At 31.4% G+C, this 26,963-nt stretch overlaps 2 protein-coding genes across 2 annotated transcripts in view; one reads left to right on the top strand and one right to left on the bottom strand.

Moving 5' to 3' along the window:
- Positions 1-13,687: 13,687 nt before the first annotated feature.
- LOC142354652 (uncharacterized) lies at positions 13,688-17,563 on the top strand. Its single transcript, XM_075406998.1, has 4 exons — positions 13,688-13,842; positions 14,758-14,887; positions 15,515-15,693; positions 17,299-17,563. Exons 2-4 carry the CDS (start codon positions 14,774-14,776, stop codon positions 17,381-17,383), a joined length of 378 nt encoding a protein of 125 aa, XP_075263113.1. The 5' UTR covers positions 13,688-13,842; positions 14,758-14,773; the 3' UTR covers positions 17,384-17,563.
- A 4,430-nt stretch (positions 17,564-21,993) lies between these two features.
- Positions 21,994-26,963, bottom strand: part of LOC142354015 (uncharacterized) — a 28,169-nt gene continuing 23,199 nt past the window's right edge. Inside the window, exon 2 of the mRNA XM_075406275.1 lies at positions 21,994-24,000. Within this exon, the coding sequence (XP_075262390.1) occupies positions 22,419-23,984 (1,566 nt within the window). The 5' untranslated portion in view covers positions 23,985-24,000 and the 3' untranslated portion in view covers positions 21,994-22,418. The remainder of the gene's footprint in view (positions 24,001-26,963) is intronic.

Raw genomic sequence — 26,963 nt, forward strand, 5'->3', positions numbered from 1 at the left:
AACTCCATAATTATGCAAATTGCATCAAATTTTTTTTTTGATATTGACTTTTTCGGCCAAATTATCAAAATCCATAATATTCCGAACAATTACTTGTTCTAGTGGACAACCACTAAGGGCGAAGCTAGTTTTGGTGTAATAGCTGTTTTTGAGAGACCAAAAATTGGGATTGCAATCGAATGTTAAAATTTTTTTTTAGCTTTTTTCCCTTTTTGGTATGTTAATTAAAGAAAAGTTCATTTTAAAGCGTACTAAAGATACGTGCAATTTGCCTCCTCGGGAGTGCGAGTGAAATTTATCTAGTTTTTTATTTGAAAGCTCATGGTTGTTTTGACATCTTTACATGTTTAAAAATACATATTCAATATAAACAATGGATTATTAATCTTTGCGATTTTTTTCCTTCTTTGCTCAATTTATCGCTTAAGGTAAAAACGTCGGTTGCATTGTCTTTCTAGAGGACTGAATGTTATATAGTTTTTGGAGTTTTACATTTTAAGCAATGGTTTTTCTGCTATGATACTACCAGATTTCACACAAAAAAAAGATCTTTGTACATTGTCCCATATTTGAGGTTCTTTTTTTGTCTTGTCACCTTATTGACAAGTCAGATATCATATTATTGGCGTTTAAGAAGGGGGCATCGTTGAATGCATGAATTTTTCAGCGAATAGATTATTGTTTTAACTGCTTCGACTCGTCTTCTAGCAGAATTTAATGGAATTTTTTGTTGTTTTTCTTTGTTCTTTTTGTAGTCGTAAGATAAATTCTGGATAATTGCGAGTCTTAGCAGCTTCCTAGGGACAAAGGAACTTCTTTACTTGTTTTAGTTGATAACTAAAGTTTTTCATAACTGTGAAATCAAATGTTTTAAAAATTATATAGACTTTTTTTTCAAATTTGCACTTTTCTGTACTTTTTTGTCTACTTGCTACCTAATCGCTTTACTTACATGTCGCAAACTAAATTATTGGCATTCACAAAAGGCACTATTTAACATAACCTAGGGTTTTTACTGCATTTTTTTTGTAGCGGCTTCGATACCGGTTTTTCGCATAAATAATAATTCAATTTTTGATTTTTTTTGCCGATCAACTGTTCTTGTAAACCTATGACATATTCTGAATAAAAACAGATCTCATTGGCTTGATGTCTTTGAATTTAAATTTATTTTTGAAATACTTGTTACCAGGTGTAATTTTTATTTATTTTTTGATTTTTGTTTTTTTATCGTTGTTTTTGTAGACGTATGACTTATTCTGAATAATGACAGTTCTCAATAGTTTTTGGAAATCGTAAAGAAGAACCTATTTAAATATTTCAGTTGATAGCTATTGTTTTTGTGATTGAATTTATTTTTTTCGAAAAATAAAAAGGTATCTTTGAACACTTGTTACCTGGTGTAATTTTTCAGAAGTCATATCTCATTATTGGTGTTTTGAAAACGCGCAATTGGATATATCTTAGTTTTTACGGAATAGAATTTGGTTCTAACGGCCTAGATAACGGTTTTGTGAAGAAAATTAATTTATTTTTTGGTTTTTGTCTATTTATCGTTCTTTTGTAGGCGTATGACTTATTCTGAGTAATGACAGATCTCAATGGTTTCTGACAATTGGAAAAAAGAACCCTTTAATTATTTCAGTTGATAGCTAACGTTTTTATGTCTTCGACTTTATTTTTTTCGAAAAATAAAAATTTCTTTTTTAAGTACTTGTTACCTGGTGTTATATTTCAGAAGTCATATCATAATTGGCGTTGTGTGAACGCGCAATTGGATATATCTTAATTTTTACGGAATAGAATATGGTTTTAACGGCGTCGATACCAGTTTGCTGCAAAAAAATTAAAATAATTTTTGACTTTTTGCCGATTAATTGTTCTTCTTGTAGACCTATGACATATTCTAAATAAAAACAGATCTCATTGATTTATGCTAAATAAAAGAACCTATTTAATGATTTGTACTGATAGCTTATGTTTTGATGTCTTTGAATTTAATTTTTCTCGAAAAATAAAAATTTACCTTTGAAATACTTCTTACCAGGTGTAATTTTTCAGAAGTCATATCATTATTGATGTTGTAAGAACGCGCAAATGGATACATCTTAGTTTATACGGAATTGATTTTCTTTTTATCGGCCTCGATACCGGTTTTTTGCAGAAATTTTCTTTAATTTTTGATTTTGTCTATTTATCGTTCTTTTTGTAGACGTATGACTTATTCTGAGTAATGACAGATCTCAATGGTTTTTGAAAATTAGAAAAAAGAACCCTTTTAATTATTTCAATTGATAGCTAATGTTTTTATGTCTTCGACTTTATTTTTTTCGAAAAATAAAAATTTCTTTTTTAAGTACTTGTTACCTGGTGTTATATTTCAGAAGTCATATCATAATTGGTGTTGTGTGAACGCGCAATTGGATATATCTTAATTTTTACGGAATAGAATATGGTTTTAACGGCGTTGATACCAGTTTGCTGCAAAAAAATCAATATAATTTTTGACTTTTTGCCGATTAATTGTTCTTCTTGTAGACCTATGACATATTCTAAATAGAAACAGATCTCATTGATTTTTGCTAAATAAAGAACCTATCTAATGATTTGAACTGATAGCTTATGTTTTGATGTCTTTGAATTTAATTTTTCTCGAAAAATAAAAATTTACCTTTGAAATACTTCTTAGCATGTGTTATTTTTCAGAAGTCATATCATTATTGATGTTGTAAGAACGCGCAAATGGATATATCTTAGTTTGTACGGAATTGGTTTTCTTTTTATCGGCCTCGATACCGTTTTTTGCAGAAATTTTATTTAATTTTTGATTTTTGTGTATTTATCGTTCTTTTTGTAGACATTTGACTTATTCTGAGTAATGACAGATCTCAATGGTTTTTCAAAATTAGAAAAAAGAACCCTTTTAATTATTTCAATTGATAGCTAATGTTTTTATGTCTTCGACTTTATTTTTTTCGAAAAATAAAAATTTCTTTTTTAAGTACTTGTTACCTGGTGTTATTTCAGAAGTCATATCATAATTGGTGTTGTGTGAACGCGCAATTGGATATATCTTAATTTTTACGGATTAGAATATGGTTTTAACGGCGTCGATACCAGTTTGCTGCCAAAAAATTAATTTATTATTTGACTTTTTGCCGATTAATTGTTCTTCTTGTAGACCTATGACATATTCTAAATAGAAACAGATCTCATTGATTTTTGCTAAATAAAGAACCTATTTAATGATTTGAACTGATAGCTTATGTTTTGATGTCTTTGAATTTAATTTTTCTCGAAAAATAAAAATTTACCTTTGAAATACTTCTTAGCATGTGTTATTTTTCAGAAGTCATATCATTATTGATGTTGTAAGAACGCGCAAATGGATATATCTTAGTTTGTATGGAATTGGTTTTATTTTTATCGGCCTCGATACCGTTTTTTGCAGAAATTTTATTTAATTTTTGATTTTTGTGTATTTATCGTTCTTTTTGTAGACATTTGACTTATTCTGAGTAATGACAGATCTCAATGGTTTTTCAAAATTAGAAAAAAGAACCCTTTTAATTATTTCAATTGATAGCTAATGTTTTTATGTCTTCGACTTTATTTTTTTCGAAAAATAAAAATTTCTTTTTTAAGTACTTGTTACCTGGTGTTATTTCAGAAGTCATATCATAATTGGTGTTGTGTGAACGCGCAATTGGATATATCTTAATTTTTACGGATTAGAATATGGTTTTAACGGCGTCGATACCAGTTTGCTGCAAAAAAATTAATTTAGTATTTGACTTTTTGCCGATTAATTGTTCTTCTTGTAGACCTATGACATAATCTAAATAGAAACAGATCTCATTGATTTTTGCTAAATAAAGAACCTATTTAATGATTTGAACTGATAGCTTATGTTTTGATGTCTTTGAATTTAATTTTTCTCGAAAAATAAAAATTTACCTTTGAAATACTTCTTAACATGTGTTATTTTTCAGAAGTCATATCATTATTGATTTTGTAAGAACGCGCAAATGGATATATCTTAGTTTATACGGAATTGATTTTCTTTTTAACGGCCTCGATACCGTTTTTTGCAGAAATTTTATTTAATTTTTGATTTCTGTCTATTTATCGTTCTTTTTGTAGACGTATGACTTATTCTGAGTAATGACAGATCTCAATGGTTTTTCAAAATTAGAAAAAAGAACCCTTTTAATTATTTCAATTGATAGCTAATGTTTTTATGTCTTCGACTTTATTTTTTTCGAAAAATAAAAATTTCTTTTTTAAGTACTTGTTACCTGGTGTTATTTCAGAAGTCATATCATAATTGGTGTTGTGTGAACGCGCAATTGGATATATCTTAATTTTTACGGATTAGAATATGGTTTTAACGGCGTCGATACCAGTTTGCTGCAAAAAAATTAATTTAGTATTTGACTTTTTGCCGATTAATTGTTCTTCTTGTAGACCTATGACATAATCTAAATAGAAACAGATCTCATTGATTTTTGCTAAATAAAGAACCTATTTAATGATTTGAACTGATAGCTTATGTTTTGATGTCTTTGAATTTAATTTTTCTCGAAAAATAAAAATTTACCTTTGAAATACTTCTTAACATGTGTTATTTTTCAGAAGTCATATCATTATTGATTTTGTAAGAACGCGCAAATGGATATATCTTAGTTTATACGGAATTGATTTTCTTTTTAACGGCCTCGATACCGTTTTTTGCAGAAATTTTATTTAATTTTTGATTTCTGTCTATTTATCGTTCTTTTTGTAGACGTATGACTTATTCTGAGTAATGACAGATCTCAATGGTTTCTGACAATTGGAAAAAAGAACCCTTTTAATTATTTCAGTTGATAGCTAATGTTTTTATGTCTTCGACTTTATTTTTTAAGTACTTGTTACCTGGTGTTTTTTTTCAGAAGTCATATCATTATTGGTGTTGTATGAACGCACAATTGGATATATCTTAATTTTTACGGAATAGAATATGGTTTTAACTGCGTCGATAGCCGGCTGCAAAAAAATTAATATAATTTTCGACTTTTTGCCGATTAATTGTTCTTCTTGTAGACCTATGACATTTTCTAAATAAGAACAGATCTCACTGATTTATGCTAAATAAAAGAACCTATTTAATGATTTGTACTGATAGCTTATGTTTTGATGTCTTTGAATTTAATTTTTCTCGACAAATAAAAATTTACCTTTGAAATACTCCTTACCAGGTGTAATTTTTCAGAAGTCATATCATTATTGATGTTGTAAGAACGCGCAAATGGATATATCTTAGTTTATACGGAACTGATTTTCTTTTTAACGGCCTCGATACCGGTTTTTTGCAGAAATTTTATTTAATTTTTGATTTTTGTGTATTTATCGTTCTTTTTGTAGACGTTTGACTTATTCTGAGTAATGACAGATCTCAATGGTTTTTCAAAATTAGAAAAAAGAACCCTTTTAATTATTTCAATTGATAGCTAATGTTTTTATGTCTTCGACTTTATTTTTTTCGAAAAATAAAAATTTCTTTTTTAAGTACTTGTTACCTGGTGTTATAATTGGATATATCTTAATTTTTACGGAATAGAATATGGTTTTAACGGCGTCGATACCAGTTTGCTGCAAAAAAATTAATATAATATTTGACTTTTTGCCGATTAATTGTTCTTCTTGTAGACCTATGACATTCTAAATAGAAACAGATCTCATTGATTTTTGCTAAATAAAAATCCTATTTAATGATTTGAACTGATATCTTATGTTTTGATGTTTTTGAATTTAATTTTTCTCGAAAAATAAAAATTTACCTTTGAAATACTTCTTACCAGGTGTAATTTTTCAGAAGTCATATCATTATTGATGTTGTAAGAACTCGCAAATGGATATATCTTAGTTTATACGGAATTGATTTTCTTTTTAACGGCTTCGATACCGGTTTTTTGCAGAAATTTTATTTAATTTTTGGTTTTTGTCTATTTATCGTTCTTTTTGTAGACGTATGACTTATTCTGAGTAATGACAGATCTCAATGGTTTCTGACAATTGGAAAAAAGCACCCTTTTAATTATTTCAGTTGATAGCTAATGTTTTTATGTCTTCGACTTTATTTTTTAAGCACTTGTTACCTGGTATTATTTTTCAGAAAGCATATCATTATTGGTGTTGTATGAACGCACAATTGGATATATCTTACTTTTTACGGAATAGAATATGGTTTTAACGGCGTCGATAGCAGGCTGCAAAAACATTAATATAATTTTTGACTTTTTGCCGATTAATTGTTCTTCTTGTAGACCTATGACATATTCTAAATAAAAACAGATCTCATTGGTTTATGCTAAATAAAAGAACCTATTTTATGATTTGTACTGATAGCTTATGTTTTGATGTCCTTGAATCTATTCCGTATAAACTAAGATATATCCATTTGCGCGTTCTTACAACACCAATAATGAGATATGACTTCTGAAAAATTACACCTGGTAAGAAGTATTTCAAAGGTAAACTTTTATATTTCGAGAAAAATTAAATTCAAAGACATCAAAACATAAGCTATCAGAAAATTTGTTTGATTTTTGATTTTTGTCTTTTTATCGTTGTTTTTGTAGACGTATGACTTATTCTGAGTAATGACAGATCTCAATGGTTTCTGACAATAGGAAAAAAGAACCATTTTAATTATTTCAGTTGATAGCTAATGTTTTTATGTCTTCGACTTTATTTTTTAAGTACTTGTTACCTGGTGTTATTTTTCAGAAGTCATATCATTATTGTTGTTGTATGAACGCACAATTGGATATATCTTAATTTTTACGGAATAGAATATGGTTTTATCGGCGTCGATACCAGTTTGCTGCAAAAAAATTAATGTAATATTTGACTTTTTGCCGATTAATTGTTCTTCTGGTAGACCTATGACATATTCTAAATAGAAACAGATCTCATTGATTTTTGCTAAATAAAAAACCTATTTAATGATTTGAACTGATATCTTATGTTTTGATGTTTTTGAATTTAATTTTTCTCGAAAAATAAAAATTTACCTCTGAAATACTTCTCACCAGGTGTAATTTTTCAGAAGTCATATCATTATTGATGTTGTAAGAACGCGCAAATGGATATATCTTAGTTTATACGGAATTGATTTTCTTTTTAACGGCTTCGATACCGGTTTTTTGCAGAAATTTTATTTAATTTTTGGTTTTTGTCTATTTATTGTTCTTTTTGTAGACGTATGACTTATTCTGGTAATGACAGATCTCAATTGTTTCTGACAATTGGAAAAAAGAACCCTTTTAATTATTTCAGTTGATAGCTAATGTTTTATGTCTTCGACTTTATTTTTTAAGCACTTGTTACCTGGTGTTCTTTTTCAGAAAGCATATCATTATTGGTGTTGTATGAACGCACAATTGGATATATCTTAATTTTTACGGAATAGAATATGGTTGTAACGGCGTCGATAGCAGGCTGCAAAAAAATTAATATAATTTTTGACTTTTTGCCGATTAATTGTTCTTCTTGTAGACCTATGACATATTCTAAATAAAAACAGATCTCTTTGATTTATGCTAAATAAAAGGACCTATTTTATGATTTGTACTGATAGCTTATGTTTTGATGTCCTTGAATCTATTCCATATAAACTAAGATATCCATTTGCGCGTTCTTACAACACCAATAATGATATGACTTCTGAAAAATAACACATGCTAAGAAGTATTTCAAAGGTAAATTTTTATTTTTCGAGAAAAATTAAATTCAAAGACATCAAAACATAAGCTATCAGTACAAATCATTAAATAGGTTCTTTTATTTAGCATAAATCAATGAGATCTGTTTTTACTTAGAATATGTCATAGATCTACAAGAAGAACAATTATTCGGCCAAAAATCAAAAATTATATCAATTTCTTTGCAGCAAACCAGTATCGACACCGTGAAAACCATATTCTCTTCCGTAAAACCAAGATGTATCCAATTGCGCGGCATAACATTACCAATGATGAAATGACTTCAGAAAAATTACACCAGGTAACAATTATTTAAAAGATGCATTTTGATTTTCTCATAAAAATAAATTCAATCACATAAAAACAATAGCTATCAACTGAATTATTTAAATAGGTTCTTCTTTCCAATTGCCAAAAACTATTGAGATCTGTCGTTATTCAGAATAAGTCATACGTCTACAAAAACAACGATAAAAAGACAAATATCAAAAATCAAACAAATTTTCTGCAAAAAACCGGTATCGAGGCCGTTAAAACAAAAATCTATTCCGTATAAACTAAGATATATCCATTTGAGCGTTCTTACAACACCAATAATGAGATAAGACTTCTGAAAAATTACACCTGGTAAGTATTTCAAAGGTAAATTTTTATTTTTTGAGAAAAATTAAATTCAAAGACATCAAAACATAAGCTATCAGAAAATTTAATTGATTTTTGATTTTTGTCTTTTTATCGTTGTTTTTGTAGACGTATGACTTATTCTGAATAAGGACAGATCTCAATAGTTTTTGGCAATTGGAAAGAAGAACCTATTTAAATAATTTATTGATAGCTATTGTTTTTATTTGATTGAATTTATTTTTTTCGAAAAATAAAAATGGATCTTTTAAATAGTTGTTACCTGGTGTAATTTTTCTGAAGTCATTTCTCATCATTGGTAATGTTATACCGCGCAATTGGATACATCTTAGTTTTACGGAAGAGAATATGGTTTTCACGGCGTCGATACTGGTTTGCTGCAAAGAAATTAATATAATTTTTGACTTTTTGCCGATTAATTGTTCTTGTAGATCTATGACATATTCTGATTAAAAACAGATCTTATTCGTTTTTGGTAAATAAAAGAACCTATTTAATGATTTCAGTGTCTTTGATATTGTTTGTTTTCGAAAAATAAACATATATCGTTTAAATACTAGTTTTCTGGTGTAACTTTTCAGAAGTCATATCTCATCATTGGTAATGTTATACCGCGCAATTGGATACATCTTAGTTTTACGGAAGAGAATATGGTTTTCACGGCGTCGATACTGGTTTGCTGCAAAGAAATTAATATAATTTTTGGACTTCTTGCCGATTAATTTTTCTTCTTGTAGACCTATGACATATTCTAAATAAAAACAGATCTCATTGATTTTTGCTAAATAAAAGAACCTTTTTAATGATTTGAACTGATAGCTTATGTTTTGATGTCTTTGAATTTATTTTTTCTCGAAAAATAAAAAATTTACTTTTGAAATACTTCTTAGCAGGTGTAATTTTTCAGAAGTCATATCTCATTATTGGTGTTGTAAGAACGCGCAAATGGATATATCTTAGTTTATACGGAATAGATTTTTGTTTTAACGGCCTCGATACCGGTTTTTTGCAGAAAATTTGTTTGATTTTTGATATTTGTCTTTTTATCGTTGTTTTTGTAGACGTATGACTTATTTTGAATAACGACAGATCTCAATAGTTTTTGGCAATTGGAAAGAAGAACCTATTTAAATAATTCAGTTGATAGCTATTGTTTTTGTGTGATTGAATTTATTTTTATAGAAAAATAAAAATGCATCTTTTAAATAATTGTTACCTGGTGTAATTTTTCTGAAGTCATTTCATCATTGGTAATGTTATGCCGCGCAATTGGATACATCTTGGTTTTACGGAAGAGAATATGGTTTTCACGGTGTCGATACTGGTTTGCTGCAAAGAAATTGATATAATTTTTGATTTTTGGCCGAATAATTGTTCTTCTTGTAGATCTATGACATATTCTAAGTAAAAACAGATCTCATTGATTTATGCTAAATAAAAGAACCTTTTTAATGATTTGAACTGATAGCTTATGTTTTGATGTCTTTGAATTTATTTTTTCTCGAAAAATAAAAAATTTACTTTTGAAATACTTCTTACCAGGTGTAATTTTTCAGATGTCATATCATTATTGATGTTGTAAGAACGCGCAAATGGATATATCTTAGTTTATACGGAATTGATTTTCTTGTTGACGGCCTCGATACCGGTTTTTTGCAGAAATTTTCGTTAATTTTTGATTTTTGTCTATTTATCGTTCTTTTTGTAGACGTATGACTTATTCTGAGTAATGACAGATCTCAATGATTTTTAAAAATTAGAAAGAACCCTTTTAATTATTTCAATTGATAGCTAATGTTTTTATGTCTTCGACTTTATTTTTTTCGAATAAAAATTTCTTTTTTAAGTACTTGTTACCTGGTGTTATATTTCAGAAGTCATATCATAATTGGTGTTGTGTGACCGCGCAATTGGATATATCTTAATTTTTACGGAATAGAATATGGTTTTAACGGCGTCGATACCAGTTTGCTGCAAAAAAATTAATATAATTTTTGACTTTTTGCCGATTAATTGTTCTTCTTGTAGACCTATGACATATTCTAAGTAAAAACAGATCTCATTGATTTATGCTAAATAAAAGAACCTATTTAATGATTTGTACTGATAGCTTATGTTTTGATGTCTTTGAATTTAATTTTTCTCGAAAAATAAAAATTTACCTTTGAAATACTTCTTACCAGGTGTATTTTTTCAGAAGTCTTATCTCATTTTTGGTGTTGTAAGAACGCTCAAATGGATATATCTTAGTTTATACGGAATAGATTTTTGTTTTAACGGCCTCGATACCGGTTTTTTGCAGAAAATTTGTTTGATTTTTGATATTTGTCTTTTTATCGTTGTTTTTGTAGACGTATGACTTGTTCTGAATAACGACAGATCTCAATAGTTTTTTGCAATTGGAAAGAAGAACCTATTTAAATAATTCAGTTGATAGCTATTGTTTTTATGTGATTGAATTTATTTTTATGAGAAAATAAAAATGCATCTTTTAAATAATTGTTACCTGGTGTAATTTTTCTGAAGTCATTTCATCATTGGTAATGTTATGCCGCGCAATTGGATACATCTTGGTTTTACGGAAGCGAGAATATGGTTTTAACGGCGTCGATACCAGTTTGCTGCACAAAAATTAATATAATTTTTGACTTTTTGCCGATTAATTGTTCTTCTTGTAGACCTATGACATATTCTGATTAAAAACAGGTCTCATTGATTTTTGCTAAATAAAAGAACCTATTTAATGATTTGTACTGATAGCTTACGTTCGTTTTGATGTCTTTGAATTTATTTTTTTTTCGAAAAACAAAAATTTATCTGTGAAATACTTCTTACCAGGTGTAATTTTTCAGAGTTCATATCATTATTGATGTTGTAAGAACGGGCAAATGGATATATCTTAGTTTATACGGAATAGATTTTTGTTTTAACCGCCTCGATACCGGTTTTTTGCAGAAAATTTAATTTTTGATTTTTGTCTTTTTATCGTTGGTTTTGTAGACGTATGACTTATTCTGAATAATGACAGATCTCAATAGTTTTCGGCAATTGGAAAGAAGAACCTATTTAGATATTTCAGTTGATAGCTATTGTTTTTATGTGATTGAGTTTATTTTTTTCGAAAATTAAAATTGCATCTTTTAAATTGTTGTTACCTGGTGTAATTTTTCAGAAGTCATTTCTCATCATTTGTATTGTTATACCGCGCAATTGGATACATCTTAGTTTTACGGAAGAGAATATGGTTTTCACGGCGTCGATACTGGTTTGCTGCAAAGAAATTAATATAATTTTTGACTTTTTGCCGATTAATTGTTCTTGTAGATCTATGACATATTCTGATTAAAAACAGATCTTTCGTTTTTGGTAAATAAAAGAACCTATTTAATGATTTCAGTGTCTTTGATATTATTTGTTTTCGAAAAATAAACTTATATCGTTTAAATACTAGTTTTCTGGTGTAACTTTTCAGAAGTCATATCTCATCATTGGTAATGTTATACCGCGCAATTGGATACATCTTAGTTTTACGGAAAAGAATATGGTTTTAGCGATGTCGTACCGGTTTTTCGCAAAAAATTAATTTTGTTTTTGATTTTTTGCTGATTAACTGTTCTTCTTGTAGATCTATGACATATTCTGAACAAAAACAGATCTCATTGGTTTTTGATAATTAAAAGAACCTATTTAATGATTTCAGTTTATAGCTAATGTTTTTGTGTCCTGGAAATAAATTTTTTTTTCGAAATGTAAAATGATCTGTTAATAGTTGTTACCTGGTGTAATTTTTTAGAACTCATATCTCATTTGTGGTGTTGTAAGAACGCACAATTGGATATATCTTAGTTTTTACAGAATAGATTATGATTTTAACGGCTTCGACAACGCTCTCTGGCAAAATTTAATGGGTTTTTTGCGTTTCTTGTCTGATTTTTTCAATTGTTTTTGTAGACGTACGACCTAATCTTGATAATGACAGGTCTAATAGTCTTCATAATGAAGTATGAAGGAGCATAAGCCTTTTGAAAATTTCAATTGATGTCTAATGCTGCTCATTATTTGAAATGATTTATTTAAAAAAAAACAAACGTATTTGATCAATTTTGTCCCTTTGTTGTTGAGTCCCATTAAGGACTTGTCCCATGTTTTTTCCAGTGACGCACGAACCAAATTGTTAGTTTATGTTTTTTTACGCTATTTTGACTTTGTTATGTGTTTTTTTAAAAACCAGACACTGAGTTTTAGATGTAAATGTTGGGTGTTATTTTTTTAATAGTCTTGTCTCGTAGTCTTAATAATGGCTGGTCTCATCGGCGCACTAATGTGGAGTTCTTTACCTTTCTAAGTGATTCGAGTGAAGCATTTGTTTTACTCATAGATCATTTTTTTAAATCAGTATGTGAGATTTTTGGAAATTTTTTATCTGTTCCTCATTTGGTGGACAATTAGCCAATGTTGTGTGTAAGTGGGGGCGAAACATTTGGCAAAAGCACATTACCGAGTCTCCTTGTCAAATTGAGGGCAGCTCGAATTTTTCATGTAAAAAATAAGGTATGCTATAGATGTAGATATAAGATGCGCATATTGTGACCATATAGAAGTTACCCCGTTACTTAAAATTCAATTTAATATCACTCGAGAGCAAGACTTACTTCAAAACTTAGTTAGATCTTGAAGCATACGTCCGAGAACTGATTTACTACTCAATAAGTCCTTTTTATGTTACGCATGAGCTTTTTTTCTCATTTGAGGTCATGATTTAGCCTTTTGTTTCTGTTCGCTATATGCCGTTTGTTTTCTGATACTACAACTCTTTTTGGCTGACTAATAACTTGGACTTTTTCCATGCTGTATACCAAGTACAAATCTGCTGTAATAAATTTTGTTTGCTGGCGGTAAAATTTTTGCGAAATCAAAGTCTACATGGGGCTACATTTTCAAACCAACTGTCAATGAACGCTCTTGTTGTGCAAGCTGCATTTCAATTTTTACTAGCTATCGGTGCAATTTTGCAAGATCAGTTTTGTTTATCCTAGAAATATCGCCTCATAGATTATTCCACATTTGAGCAATGATGACAGTAAACATCAAAGTGACTGATGAACAAATATGGCAGATTAAGAACACAGTGGCATATTAATTTGTGGACCCTATCGCCAAGTTAAACTATCAATTATAACCATCAAAATTGAGGCGTGAACTGTCTAAATATTACAAGTAAACAATATGCACAGGTGTGACAGATTACTGATTGCAATAGAGTGAAAGAGGATTGTATGCTAATCGGGTTAAATATCAGCGTTTCCTGCGTGAATAACCCGGGCAACGAGGCTTGTTAGCCCAACCAGTTATAACTAGTCAGTGTTCGTGATTTTGTGATAGAAATCAGTTGCCTGTTCTCTCTCTGGCCCGAAGATTAACTAATTGATCAAATTTCTCCTTCGACTAATCAGTAAGTATTTTTTTATATTGTACTAAATTAAGATTCAAATAAAACGTATTGGTTTGCTATCACTAGATTGAAATAAGCTATAGAGGGAGGCGGTTTAGACGAAGGAAATACTGGGTTCATTGAGAAAAAGTCCCTTGTTTGATAGTTTGGGTAAATCAAAACAAGTTATTAACTTGTAAAATCGAAAATATTGATCTTGGCTAATCTTGATTTTGTCTGATCCAGGTTAATTGTTATAAATTCTCACAACAGAACTTGAGCAGTTATTTGTAGTCTTATTACCAGATTTATAAAAACCCGTCTTATATTCAGCTCGTTCTTTCTAACTAAATACTAATATTACTATGCAGCGAAATGGTCAAACTGCATGAACGTGTTCCAATAGATAGACAAGTGAGAGGCTTTGGGAATTTTTTCTACTGAAGTATAAAGACCAAACTATTCATATATTTACGAGGCGATTTTGAAAATGTAAATATTTAACCAAACGTTTTGTTGTGGTTATAACTTTAAATTTGCATTTTTGAATATTAAAAAAAACTATTATAACTGACTGCTAAAAAGACGAATGAGCAGTTTTTGCCATTGAAACTTTTTTTGTTGAATTTAGATTAAAGTCGAATTCAAAAGTTTACTACTTGTTAACCAATGTATATAGCCAAAAATACAAAGTTTTAAAAAATGTTTTTCTGAATTATTCAACAGTTATTGTATGTACGTCAACAGAACGGAGACATTTTTCCACAAAGTAGCTTTATTGTTATACTTCGATTAAGATAGAAATGCAGTTCTAATATTGTACATTTAATTTGCTCTTTAAATTTAATTTGCTTTGTAACTGAGGAGTGAAAGATTAATAAAGAACAAAACATTCAGTTCTTACTGATTGTTGTTTTATGTATTTGGCATGTTTAGATAACTAATCATCAAGATGGTGCTGATCATTGCCAACACTAACCTCCCCGAGGACAAGTTCACTAGCCAGTCTGCCACTGCTAAGGAGATCGTGGCCTCTGTCGCAAAACACTTCGACATCAAACCAGAGGTAAATAAACAATTAAGTTATGATTGAAATTTTTATTGCATACCACTCTAAATAAGGTTGATATGTGATAATAAAGTTAGATTGTCAACAACCAGTTCTGTTGTCCGAGAAAATAAAACCCAGTACTGGGAATAGTTCCGCAGAGTTTTATTATGAGAATGGAGTTCTTCGACATCAAACCAGAGAATAAAAACCTAACACTTTATAAATTCTGTGTGCACCAATTGGTTTCTCTAGTGGTCAGAGAGATTCAAAAGCGTGGACAGTTCTGCGAATAAGCCCGCAATTCAACAATCCTCCGTTCACTCAATGCGGGCATAATTAATTTTCGACTACCTCCAAGTTTTTCCGGTGTGCAGGGGGGGGGGGGGGGTTTGGGGTATTGTTGATGAAGAGATATCAAGGAGATTTTTTTGGGGATTGTTCGCAAATCAGCAGGTCATTCATTCACTTGTATAGTCAAAGAGAGTATTTCCTGTCTCGTACTTGTTGTAACTTATTTTTGTAGCACATGCGTTTATAAGCTGTTGTTTGACAACAATTTTTAGCCGACTTCACTTGGCCATGTTTTGATAAATTCAGAGCTTGTGAAAAATGTTTACTCATATTTGTGGTTTGTGTCTTTAGCACATTGTGCTGTCGTTCCACGCTGGTGCCATGTTCTGGTTCCGAGAGAGCGATGCTCCTCTCTTCAACATCGAGGTTGTTGCTGCTGAAAGCATGATGACAGCCGAGAATGTGGAGAACGCAATCAGTCTCATCACAAAGGCCATCAACAAATACTTCCCAGAAGTACCTGAGGACAGGTGAGACATAATATAATAAATTGGTTTTCAGAATCTAAGGACATGTTATTATTTCGACACAAGCACATTACAAAGAGCTGACAGGTCATCAATAGACTTCAAAGAAGATTCATCAAGTGATTCCTTGAAGCAGTTTTAAAATATTTAGCAATAACGCCTTCGCCTTGTTCAAACTTAACAATTCGTATAATTTTTACAAATAACTTTATTGATAATTTGGGTTGTCCAGCCTTTTCAATTAACTGACGTGCGTGGTTTTTCCTGATCCGTTACTATCAGAATAAGACTGGAGAAAAACAGCAACTGGCCATTAATACTGCTGCCTATTTCGTCCACTGTCTACTACATACCATCAAAGGACGGCCGCTGGCTTAATTTTCAGTATTAGTTAATAATATTGCTGGTAGAACTGCTTTATTAACGAATACAAAAGTTATAAATAATCGAAAATACAAAAATACCGGCCTTTTTGAATTGATTAATAACTCGATAGGTCCAAAAACAGTAGTTAACTACACTCATCGAGCACAAATAAATTGTGTCACTTCTGGATGAGGCAATATTGTGGTGGGATTAATTTCTATCACGCTTTAGCTTTTGATTGGTTGACAAAAATAAAATGGAAAAATGTTACATGCTGTAAAATTGTATAATTTCTGTCAATACCACTACCGTTCAGTTGCTTATATCAAGCATCCCTATTAACTTAGAAATTAACTTCAAAAAAATCAGAACGTTTTCACATTGTACCCCGCACTCGAAAAACTTATTAGTCGGAAAAATCCCGCACACGGAAAAACTTAAGCAAAAATATTGAATAAAAACCGTACTAGAAGGATAATAACTCTATAGTGAAACCTCCTTGAATAAGGGGATGCCACAATTTCCAAAACTTCTATTCCAAACTTTCAATTATTTCAAATTTAAAGACTAATTTTCAAACTCAAAAACCAGAAAGCAATAAACATTAGTACCAACGTAAGCATTGATCCGTGTAGATGACAGTTGATTAATAGAAGGAAAGCACTAAGAGTATAGAAATATTTTGGTGTAAAGTATGACAACAATTTAAAAGTACAGAAATTAATGATTGCATTTCTAAATCATTTCTAATGATTGCATTAATGATCGCATTTCAGTTAAACTTGCAACCTCGAAATTTTACATTGTGTCGTCCCTTTCTTAATGTTCTTCAAATTTTGTTAATTAATGCATAGTAATATATAAAATTCAGTCCTTCAATGAATTTCGGGTAATCACTCGACTGCGAGCTAGATGTAACACAATTTTCATTTTCACTCTTTACTATCATTCAGAAGTCACATAGAAATTACCTAATGCATTAGATCCATAAGATATTTTTTCGGAACTGATTTATGTATAAAAAATGTAAATATCCCTCTATCAACATAAAAGACGAGGTTGATTTAAACAGTTTTAGAAAATTAATTACGTTTGAATTTAGGAAGTTCGAAACTTGATTTAATCCAACTGTTTCGGGCGTTGATTTGGGTTTTGTTTTCCGTTTATGTACCAATAAGGAATGACAATTTTCATGATTTTGATGAAGAGGTAGCAGATCCATAATTTAATTTGATGTTTCAGGATTCTGATTTTTATCCGATCTCACGACCCTAACCACGCTGGAATCAATGGCAAAACCATGGCCAGCTACTACGCCGGTCTCTAGACATTCAATTTTGGTACCTGAATCAACAATTTCAACAGACTTAAATAAAACTGAATGAATTACAAAGCAATGGATTGTATTCTGCTATGTATTGATATTTTGAATGCTACTGTTCTATTTAATCTGTATATATTGCCAAACTTTGAACTAATTTACAGTTGACTATGCATTTTTAAGAAATTAATTTTGCGAGTTCTTCGAAGAAACAGATTAGCTATCTTGACAAAAAACAAACAAATTCGAGCTCGGTCAATTGATTGCATATGTTTTGGGGAGCAAAACAATCGCATGGATGGATTTTTTTTTTCAGATGACCAAGGAAGCTAAGCATTCTTTTTATCGTGGATAATTAGAAGTATCAGAAAATAAAAATAGCATTTTCAACACTTTTTTAAAATGAATATTTTTTATCTGATTAAGCCAAATTTTGTCAGCCATCTCTCCAAAGAAAAGCAGCGAGAGATACTGGAATGGTTAGAAACTAGTCACGACCTTAAACCAATGGAAATAGTTTAGGCAGTTACGAAGCCACAGTTACAAAAATAGACAGGTATTTGTGCAAAATTTGGAAGGAAACAATATTAGGAAAAATGTGAAGTTTGTCGTTTGAAACTTATGCGAAAAATTTGCAAATAGTCTGCCAGACAATTTAAAAAACTAAACGCTTAATGAACAGTTACTACCGAGAATCACACGTATTGATTGTAGTCTGGTGAAATCAGATGTACGTGCGCAATTCAAAACTGCTCCAAACTAGTTTTTAAAGCCTTGACACAAAATTTTTTTAGGTAACAACAGGTGAAGAAAAAAAGCTTCTGAACATAAACAATTTATCTCGAAAAACCGAAAAGCTAAGATTGCTTGAAGCAAGCAAAAACTCGTTAAAGGAAACGCATACAAAAATGGGGTAAACTGAAATTGAAATAAGATTTAAAAAATCTTCGGCAAACTCAACAGGAGTTGAGATTTTAAACAAGGAGGCGCGTTAATGTGCGTTTGCACATGATGTTCCGACCCGAGCTCATCTACATTTTTGATTTAATGAAAAGATAACAGAAACAGATGTTTGCGTTTAAAAATTGTTACAAAAACCTAACTACTGATTGAATTACATAATTCCATGCTTCATTACAGCGCTTGAGAGATCTGCCATTAGAAAGACTACAAGTAAAACAACAAACAACAAGCAAACTCAAACATTCTACGACAGAAACCAAATATCTAAATTTAAAAGCACCTAGTAACAGCGTCAAAATGCAATCAGATAAAACCTTAAAAATACAAATTTAGAATTTCCTAACTATACAGCAGATGGATGTTTTCCTTAATGAGACTGGTTAACAAAACGACAAAGAGAAGAAAAGATGAGGCTAAAATCAAAAATCAACATTTTTCAAACCAATTATTTTCAAAAATCAAAAAAATCGTTATCTTATAACGCAATAATTCTCGATAAATTAACTAAAAAACTCTTTTGAAACCAATGGTACCTGTCTTTGGTCAGGATAAGCCATAGGAACGAACTAAAGACAGAGAAAATCTCGAAAAGTTACAAATAATTTGCAAAAAACACAAACTGTCTAAGCCATCAAAATCATTAGCTACTAATATTTTTCTTTATTTCAGTTTTAATTTATACTAAGTCAGCTAAAATTATACTGAAAGAATTAATAAGTCCATTTTGGCTACAATTAAAAATATTTGGGATCTGTTATCACCTGAATGTGCTAAAAGAGGAGAAAAAGGAAAACAAATACGACACACAAAAGTTTTTTGAAAACGCATATTATCCACCAATCAAAACATCAGCTACGACATAATATCAGTAGCAATGTTAATTTTTGAAGTTCAAGCAATTGGAGTGGACCTCTCAATGACGAGAATAAGTTACAAGTTGACGAAAAAGGCAACAAAACCTGAAAAATATTTGAAAATGTATGATATCATAAACTGAAAGACTATTCGCTGTAACCTGACTGCTTCGGGTAAAATCATTCATTTAAATTGTCAATTAAAATTTATGAGAACGTTCAGCATTTTAAGGCTACCTAAAAATTGAAAAAAGCCAAAAACAGCAAATTCAAAAAAATTAAGCGAGTAAATATTTCGAAGCCATTAGGAATGAACTTTTCATTAAAAAATTTTCTATTTTCAATTAATTTTTTTAGCAGCAAAGGGATTGTTTTTATTGTTAAAAAATGACTTGAAAAACAACAAATGTACTCAAGTATATAAAAATCGCATATTTTTGAGAAAACCCCTAACATCAAAGCCATTAAATTCAATAGCTTTCAACAGAAATAAATAAACACGCTCAGTTCTTCCTCGGTGGTAAGGCAATGATATCTTTCATTCATAGATCATCGATACCTCATCACAATAAGTCGTATGACAATGAAAAATACATTAAAACCAAGAAATTTTGGAGTAAACCCGTATTATCAACGTCAAAAAAATTCAATGCTTTCAACGAAAGTCATTAGACACGTAAAAATATGTCTCGATGTGACAGCAAATATGTTTGTATTTCAAGAGTCACTAACATGACATTACAACATGTTATTAACTACGAAAACAACAACAAAAACAGGCAAAATCCAAAAATTCCTCAGAAAAATGCGAGAAGAAAGTGTCGAAGCCATATAAAACAAAAAATTTCCTCTGAAAAATTTTTCTGCGGTCGAATGTCGTCGCTAAACTCATGGGAACTATCATTATTAGGATAACGTAATAAGATTTCGAAAGGAACAATAATTAAGAAAAAAACAAAAAAGTACAATAGTAAGAAATTATGAAAATTTGAGCATCAAAGTAAAAAAAACCGCTAGTTAGAAGATAAAACCGCTAACTATGTAAATTTTTGTTGAATTAGGAAGGAAAAGGGTTCTGTCATTACTGAGACGGACTGGCATTAAATTCAAAAGCTTTCAACGGAAGTCAGTAAAAACGCTCAGTTATGCCACTATGTGGGTACAAAGATGTTTTTCATGATTGTGTAATCAATATGAAATCACAATATGTCTTGCGACTATGAAAAAAACAACAAAAACAGCCACAAACCAAAAATTCTTTAGAAAAGTGCAAAAGGAAAGTGTCGAAGCCACTGAAACCATAAGTTTAGCTCTGAAAACGTTAGCTATGATCCATTGGACTTCTTCTCTAAGTCAATGGGAGCCATTTATATTAGGAAAACAGAATAAGATTTCAAAAAGAGCCAATAAAACGAAATGTCCAAAAATTTAAAAAAAAATAAATCTCGTGGCATTGAAGTCATATAATCAATAGTTAGAAGATCAAACCTCCAACTAGATAAATTTGTGTTTAAGTGGAAAGGAAAATGGTGCTGTCATTACTGAGAATGACTCACAGTTCACGAAAATAAACTTAAGATTGATTTATTTTCAAAAAAGGTTTCAAATTTTTTTATTAGCCATAAAATTCAATAGCTTTCAACGGAAATCAAAAAATACGCTCAGTTATGCCACGATGTGAGTACAATGATGTTTTTAATGCATAGGTAATCAATAAGACATCACAATAAAACTTATGACTATGAAAACTACAACAAATACAGGCAAAAACCAAAATTTCTTTAGAAAAGTGCGAGAAGAAAGTTTTGAAGCAATTTTTACCATAAATTTTTCTCTGAAAACTTGATTTGTGATCAATTGAACGTCTTCACTAGTATTAGAATAACGTGAGAAGATTTCAAAGGAAATGAATAATACAAAAAGTCAAAAATTAAAAAAAAAGTTTGAAATCTTGTGGCATTGAAGTCATATAACCAATAGTCAGAAGATGAAACTGCTAACGAGATTAATTTTGGTTGCAGTAGCAAGGAAGGAGGTCCTGTCATTTTTTAAACTGAATCACAGTTCACAAAAATGTGTTTAATATTGGTTAATATTAGAAAAAAAATTTCGAAAACTTATTTTCAAAGTTTTAACAGCCATTAGCTGTCCATTCAAAGCACTAGATAGGTTCACATAATGCTCAGTATAAAATCTAATGCACTTTTTGTAAACGAGTTTATGCCATAAGATTCCAACAATTCAGTAAAACCTCAAAAAGAGAATCAAAATTTCATTTAAAAATACGAGAACTGAGATACGAATCTAAAAAGAAAATCATGAACGATTCCTTGGAAACGAATTTTTTGTGCATTGGGCTTCATTTCGTTGTAAATGATGTTTGTCATTAGCAGAAGCTCAATATGAAAAGTGACTAGTCTCTAGGCGAATTGAAAAAACAAAAAAATGCAAAAATTTTTTTAAAAAAAGAGCTCTCAAATAGAATTCGGTTTTTTTGAATAAAAAATTTCATAAAAAATGTTAATTGGAACAAAATTAACGGAAAAAGTGAACAAAAGTGAACAAAATATCTCGTGTCTCGTGTTCACATGAAACCTTAAACCTCGATAACTCCTCGAAAAAGAGCAAATTAAACAACATCTTTTTAATTTCGAATTCTACTCTGGATGAGCTTTTTAATTATATTACTCACATTTCTCTACGATGAATACATCAATCGGCCAAAATTGTCTGAAAAAAATCCATTTGAGTATATAGTTCTTCTCCCCACAAGTGGAGTCGGAACAAAAAATCTTTAGGTCGCATGGAACATTTAAATTTTGATTTTAAATAGTATATGTAAATTGTATGGTTTGAATGGTAAAATTTGACTCAAGGGTTGTAATTTAAGTTTACCTATTAAAAAATTAAATGAAGACGTTGCTATGAAGGGAAGTTATTGCTGTGAATGTAATCATGGCAACTTAGGTAAATTTTTCAGATTAAATTTAGGAGTGGTTTAAAAAATTTTAACACAATTATTCTTAGGTGTGTTCAGCTCTTTTTCACATAAGTTTCCTGGTCTATTTTTTGCCCCCAAGCTCACTGGGTATATGTATCCTTAACGCCCCTATTAGCACGTGCTATTTTATTGCATAGTAACATGCTATAAGTGTAACTGGGGTCATTAAAAATACAAGGGGACCAGAATAGATCCAAGTTTCCGTAAGATTTTTCATGGACAGCTAGTTAGTCATTTGATACAAGCAGGGTTCTCTCAAGTGACATCCCGCTTTGCAATTGTCTACTTTTGGAAGAACCATGGGAGATCCTCTCAACCCGGGCGAATCAGAGAAGTTGCCCGAATCGGTGCGACTTCGATTGTCGTCAATTGCCAGCCATTCATTCGAATCTGTGGTTTCACAGAACCCAGCTGTCAAAGCTTTCTCCATTTTTCTTTCGGATTCGATCTTTTGCGTAATTTGTGTCATTTTAAAGCCCAAATCCGTCCAAATTCCGGGCAAGCAGCCGAGGAAATCTTTCACGTTCGGATGAAGGGTGTAGCATCGTTCAAGAATGGCTGCAATAGCAGAAATGGTGTTTTCATGCGAGTTCTGACTGTCATTTTTATTGTGCAATTCCATAACTTCCTTACTCAATTCCTGTTTCAATATTTTGCACATTTCTGTTGCAGCCGTAATTGATTTCTTTCTAGTAAACAATTGCGGAAAGTTAAAAGCCGAGATTTTCCGACTAGCTGGAGCTGGTGCAGATGCTATGCTTAAGTTGTAAGCCAGATCTTGACAGATTCTTATCAACCCTTTAGATACCAAATCATCGGGACCCAAAATGATGCATGATTTAGGCTCAGAAGTCAAAGGCAATGACTTTAGCACGGGAGCAACTTGAAATAGATCGTCTATTGTGTCGAGATATCCATTTTCCAGATGGGCAATCTTTCTGGAAGGCATCTTTGCTCCCACATAATTGACGAAGTGTTCCATCTGGCTTTCTGTTTTGTACAAAGGCAAGTTTGCTTGTTCACGAGATGAAAAAAGGAACCAGCGTTCTGCCGGAACTCTGAACTGGGAAAATTTAGTAATCTTTTCCGCTGTCATCATGGCATGAACGTAGTTAAGTGCATCGGGGAATTCTAGCACAGAGCAAATCGCCGAAAATTTGGTCCCTCCGGCTGCCATAGTTTTTGAGTATTCCTTGAGGGCTAGCGTCCAGTAATTATGGTTCTGGCCTTCTGACAGTTTTGTTGTGAAACTTGGGGTGGCAATCGCTACCACAAACAAGTTTGCATTGATAGGAAAAATCGGCTCCCAGTTTATTTCAAAGGTCGTAATTGTTGACTCTTGCAAATGTCGTTCACAGACTAGCTGCATTTGTAACTTTTCGCTCGGATGCACGCCTTGTAGAAAGTTCACCAAACGGTTCACAAAATTTAGGATGCTCTTTTTGGTTCCCGAGATCAGTAATGGAATAATGTTGGCATTTCGAGGACCGTGTAAATTTGGAGGCGTGAAATAAGCCCGGGCGCTCCGTTTGAGATCCATGGGGTATTCATACAGGGGTATCCAAATTTTGTTGAAGTCATTAGGGCTTTGAGTTGCCGGCTTCTTTGTTGGTGATTTGAACGATCGATAAAATGAGCCGACAACTGGGCGCATGTCTTCCAACTCGTGTGCTAGTTCCAAAGCTGAATTTGACCTTCGCCACAAATTAGAGGTAAATTCTGGGTCTGGGTGTAATTTTTGACTCCCAAAATTATCATTGTCGTCAATGTCTTCACTGAAGATGCTCATCTCCTCGAAGTTTTCCCTAAGCAGCGCAAACTGTAATTCGTCAAAACCTCAAGCAAGAATAAATTTTGCACATTATGTACAACATAAACATGAAATGTGTCATCTAAACAATTTTGGGATCTACTCTGTTTCGGCCCCCTCAGCTTAGTGAGCATAAATCTTTTATGACCCCCAGGCGCACGTGCTGTTATCTTACATTGTAACGTGCTACATAACAACATATAATTTGTAGCTGGGGGTCATCAAGAACACTGGGGGGGGGGGGGGGGGTGAAACAGAATAGATCCCAATTTCGAAGACCCACTCAAAATAAAAACTAGCAAACTACACTGTAGTACCAAAAAGTTATGCAGTGCATAATTTCTGCTTTTAAAGCGTGATTCATGCCTCATAAGCATGATTCGCACCGAGGCGTGAAAAAAAATCGGAGTTTTAAGAGAAATTAGCAGGCCCGCAAAAGCATCACAAGAAAAAGAAAAGCAGGTTTAAAGACCTTAACATTTCTGTTTCGCAGCAACTCGGGCTCGAACCCATAATTTTCCTTTAACAGCCACAGATTTTACCGATTGCGCTACTGCTGTCTATTGTTTGCGTCTATTACCCTATGTACTCGCAATTTTTTGTTCAACGATTTTTTTGGCATTGCTGTGTTGCAAGTTTAGGCAATTGAACGGATGACGGGTTTCTACATAATAGCAAGGCGCGTCTCAAAAGGCACGTGCTACGCTAGGCGGCAAGTTTAAGGAGCGACGAAACGTTCGAATATTAGGAGCTTAAATGTGGTGACATAGAATCGAGTTAGATTTAATATGTAGATTTTTTCTCATTTTCTCCGCTTAAACATAAAAGATGCTTAAACGGCTTTGTCCTTTCACTGATTGCCAGGTTGTCAAACTTTGTCGGATTTTCCTTTATGAAAATACAAAAACAAGAACTTTAAATCAAGATCCAGTACACAGTATTAATAAAAAATGTAACCTGAAGAATAACAGTTTCGAGGCAAAAGAATTGAGCGGTAGACCCCCAAAATTGTCAAATTGTCCGAGCTTTGTCAAATGTGTCATATTTTGTTAATTATGATTTGAAAGATCCCAAAACCTCACTTGAGTGAATTAGAGTGACTAATAACGCTTTCTTTTGATACAATACAATGTCCAGAGGAACAGATAGATGAATTCTCAAAATAAATGAACTTCTTTCAAGAAAGGCAGCAAAAAATTCAGTTTGAATAGAAAAGAAAGTGTTTTTGTTCAAAATGATGTATCAAGATGCTCTAAAGGGTTCTCTGTTTTTGGTAGAATTTTGTTTCTTCTAATGAATTTAGAGTTCACGACTCCAGCGAAGGAATTGGAGATTCTGAATAATTACGAAGAAAAATTTCATTTTCATGACCTTATTTTTCAATAAGATAATGATGTTGCGAATAAATTAAAAATTGACGGAATTTCTTTTGCAAGAAAAGCAGTGAAACGTTCTGGAATGGCCGGTATTTAGTCCAGATCTGAATGCAAATGAGATTTTATGGGCAATCAGGAAGCACTAATTTCGAAAACAGATCATTTTTTGGAAAAATGTTGAGGAGAAAGTGTCAAAAATTTGGAAAAAAATTGATATAGAGTTCATTAAAAACTTGCATGAAAACCATAGAAACCGTCTGCTAGACGTTAAAGAAAATAAAGGTGTAACGACGTGTCATTAGAGAACAAATTTGAACTCAAAATGTTTTTCTTAATTTGATGATTGTAATGCAATTTAAAAATCTTCAGGTGTACGTAATTTTTGGTACCATAGTGTACACGAAATATATACCACCTAAAATCATTGAGAATGATAACTGAGCACTTTCAGATATAGTTTATAGAGATCAAATTAATCATCATAGGAATGTGAGATCAAAAGTGCACGCTAAATTGAAAAATCTAAAAAATCACAGAACATGCGATTACGAAAGTTTGAGCAGTTGAAAGTTTCTGCCGGTGAATGACCGCAAACGCCAATTGTCTTTGGGTTAAATAAAATTGGAACAGTGATGGCGTTGTGTTCACGGCAGCGAAACTAAATTTGATGCACCTTGGTATATCATTCAAGATATTGTTAATTTTTGCAAAATTTCAATACCTTACCAAGATTTTGAAAAGGCAAAAAAATTTTAGAAAATCTACGCAATATCTTCAAAATATATTACCAATGAACATCAAGAACACTTTTGCGCAACTTGCTAAGATCTTGATAACTCTTGACATATAAAAATGTAGGTTTCAAAAAAGTATGTTTGGAAGAAATGTTTTTGGACAGGGCTCTCTGGGCAAAGTTATACTAGTTTACGCTCAGTTCTTAAATAGTTTCATCTGTGATTGAGCCGATGCAATCCCAAGGCTCAAAGTTGAAAAAGAAAGGAAGAAAAACAAAATTTTTTAAACTGAAGCATCTCAAAGTCCATCTGTTAAACTGGTGCTTAGAAAATTATGCTCTACTATTTGCACGATGCTGACTTTTCTTGCTACAGCATTGGCTTCATATAACAAAACTTTTTTGTATGATATTGTATGTTTCTGTTTTTTGGTTGTTCATTTTGTCAATATTTTATTTATTTAGTTTGTATTACTTTAGTTTCTTGCGTGTTAAGAACGTTTCTGTATCAATAGAACTCAAAAATTTTTTGAGAAAGATCCAGGATACAAAACGAGTTGTTGGCGGCAGCATTGCAAGCTTTTTCGTGCGGATCCAGATTTCCTGCAGCAAAAATTTTACAATAGGTATCGAAGTCATGTCTGATATATAAAGAGATAGCAGCATCAATGCTGCCAAGCAAATTACAAGATTGCAAACAACTGCAAACCCTCTTTATTCGGCAAAAAAAAGAACTACAAATTTAACATATCTGGGGTTACAGAAGAAACCATACGACGATTTCAAAGCAATAACTAACCATTTCTATACAGCATCAAAAATAATTTAAAACAGATCATTAATTGAAGT

This window comes from Convolutriloba macropyga, chromosome 15 (assembly GCF_964194025.1).
Source record: "Convolutriloba macropyga chromosome 15, txConMacr16.3, whole genome shotgun sequence".
Classification (NCBI taxonomy): domain Eukaryota; kingdom Metazoa; phylum Xenacoelomorpha; order Acoela; family Convolutidae; genus Convolutriloba; species Convolutriloba macropyga.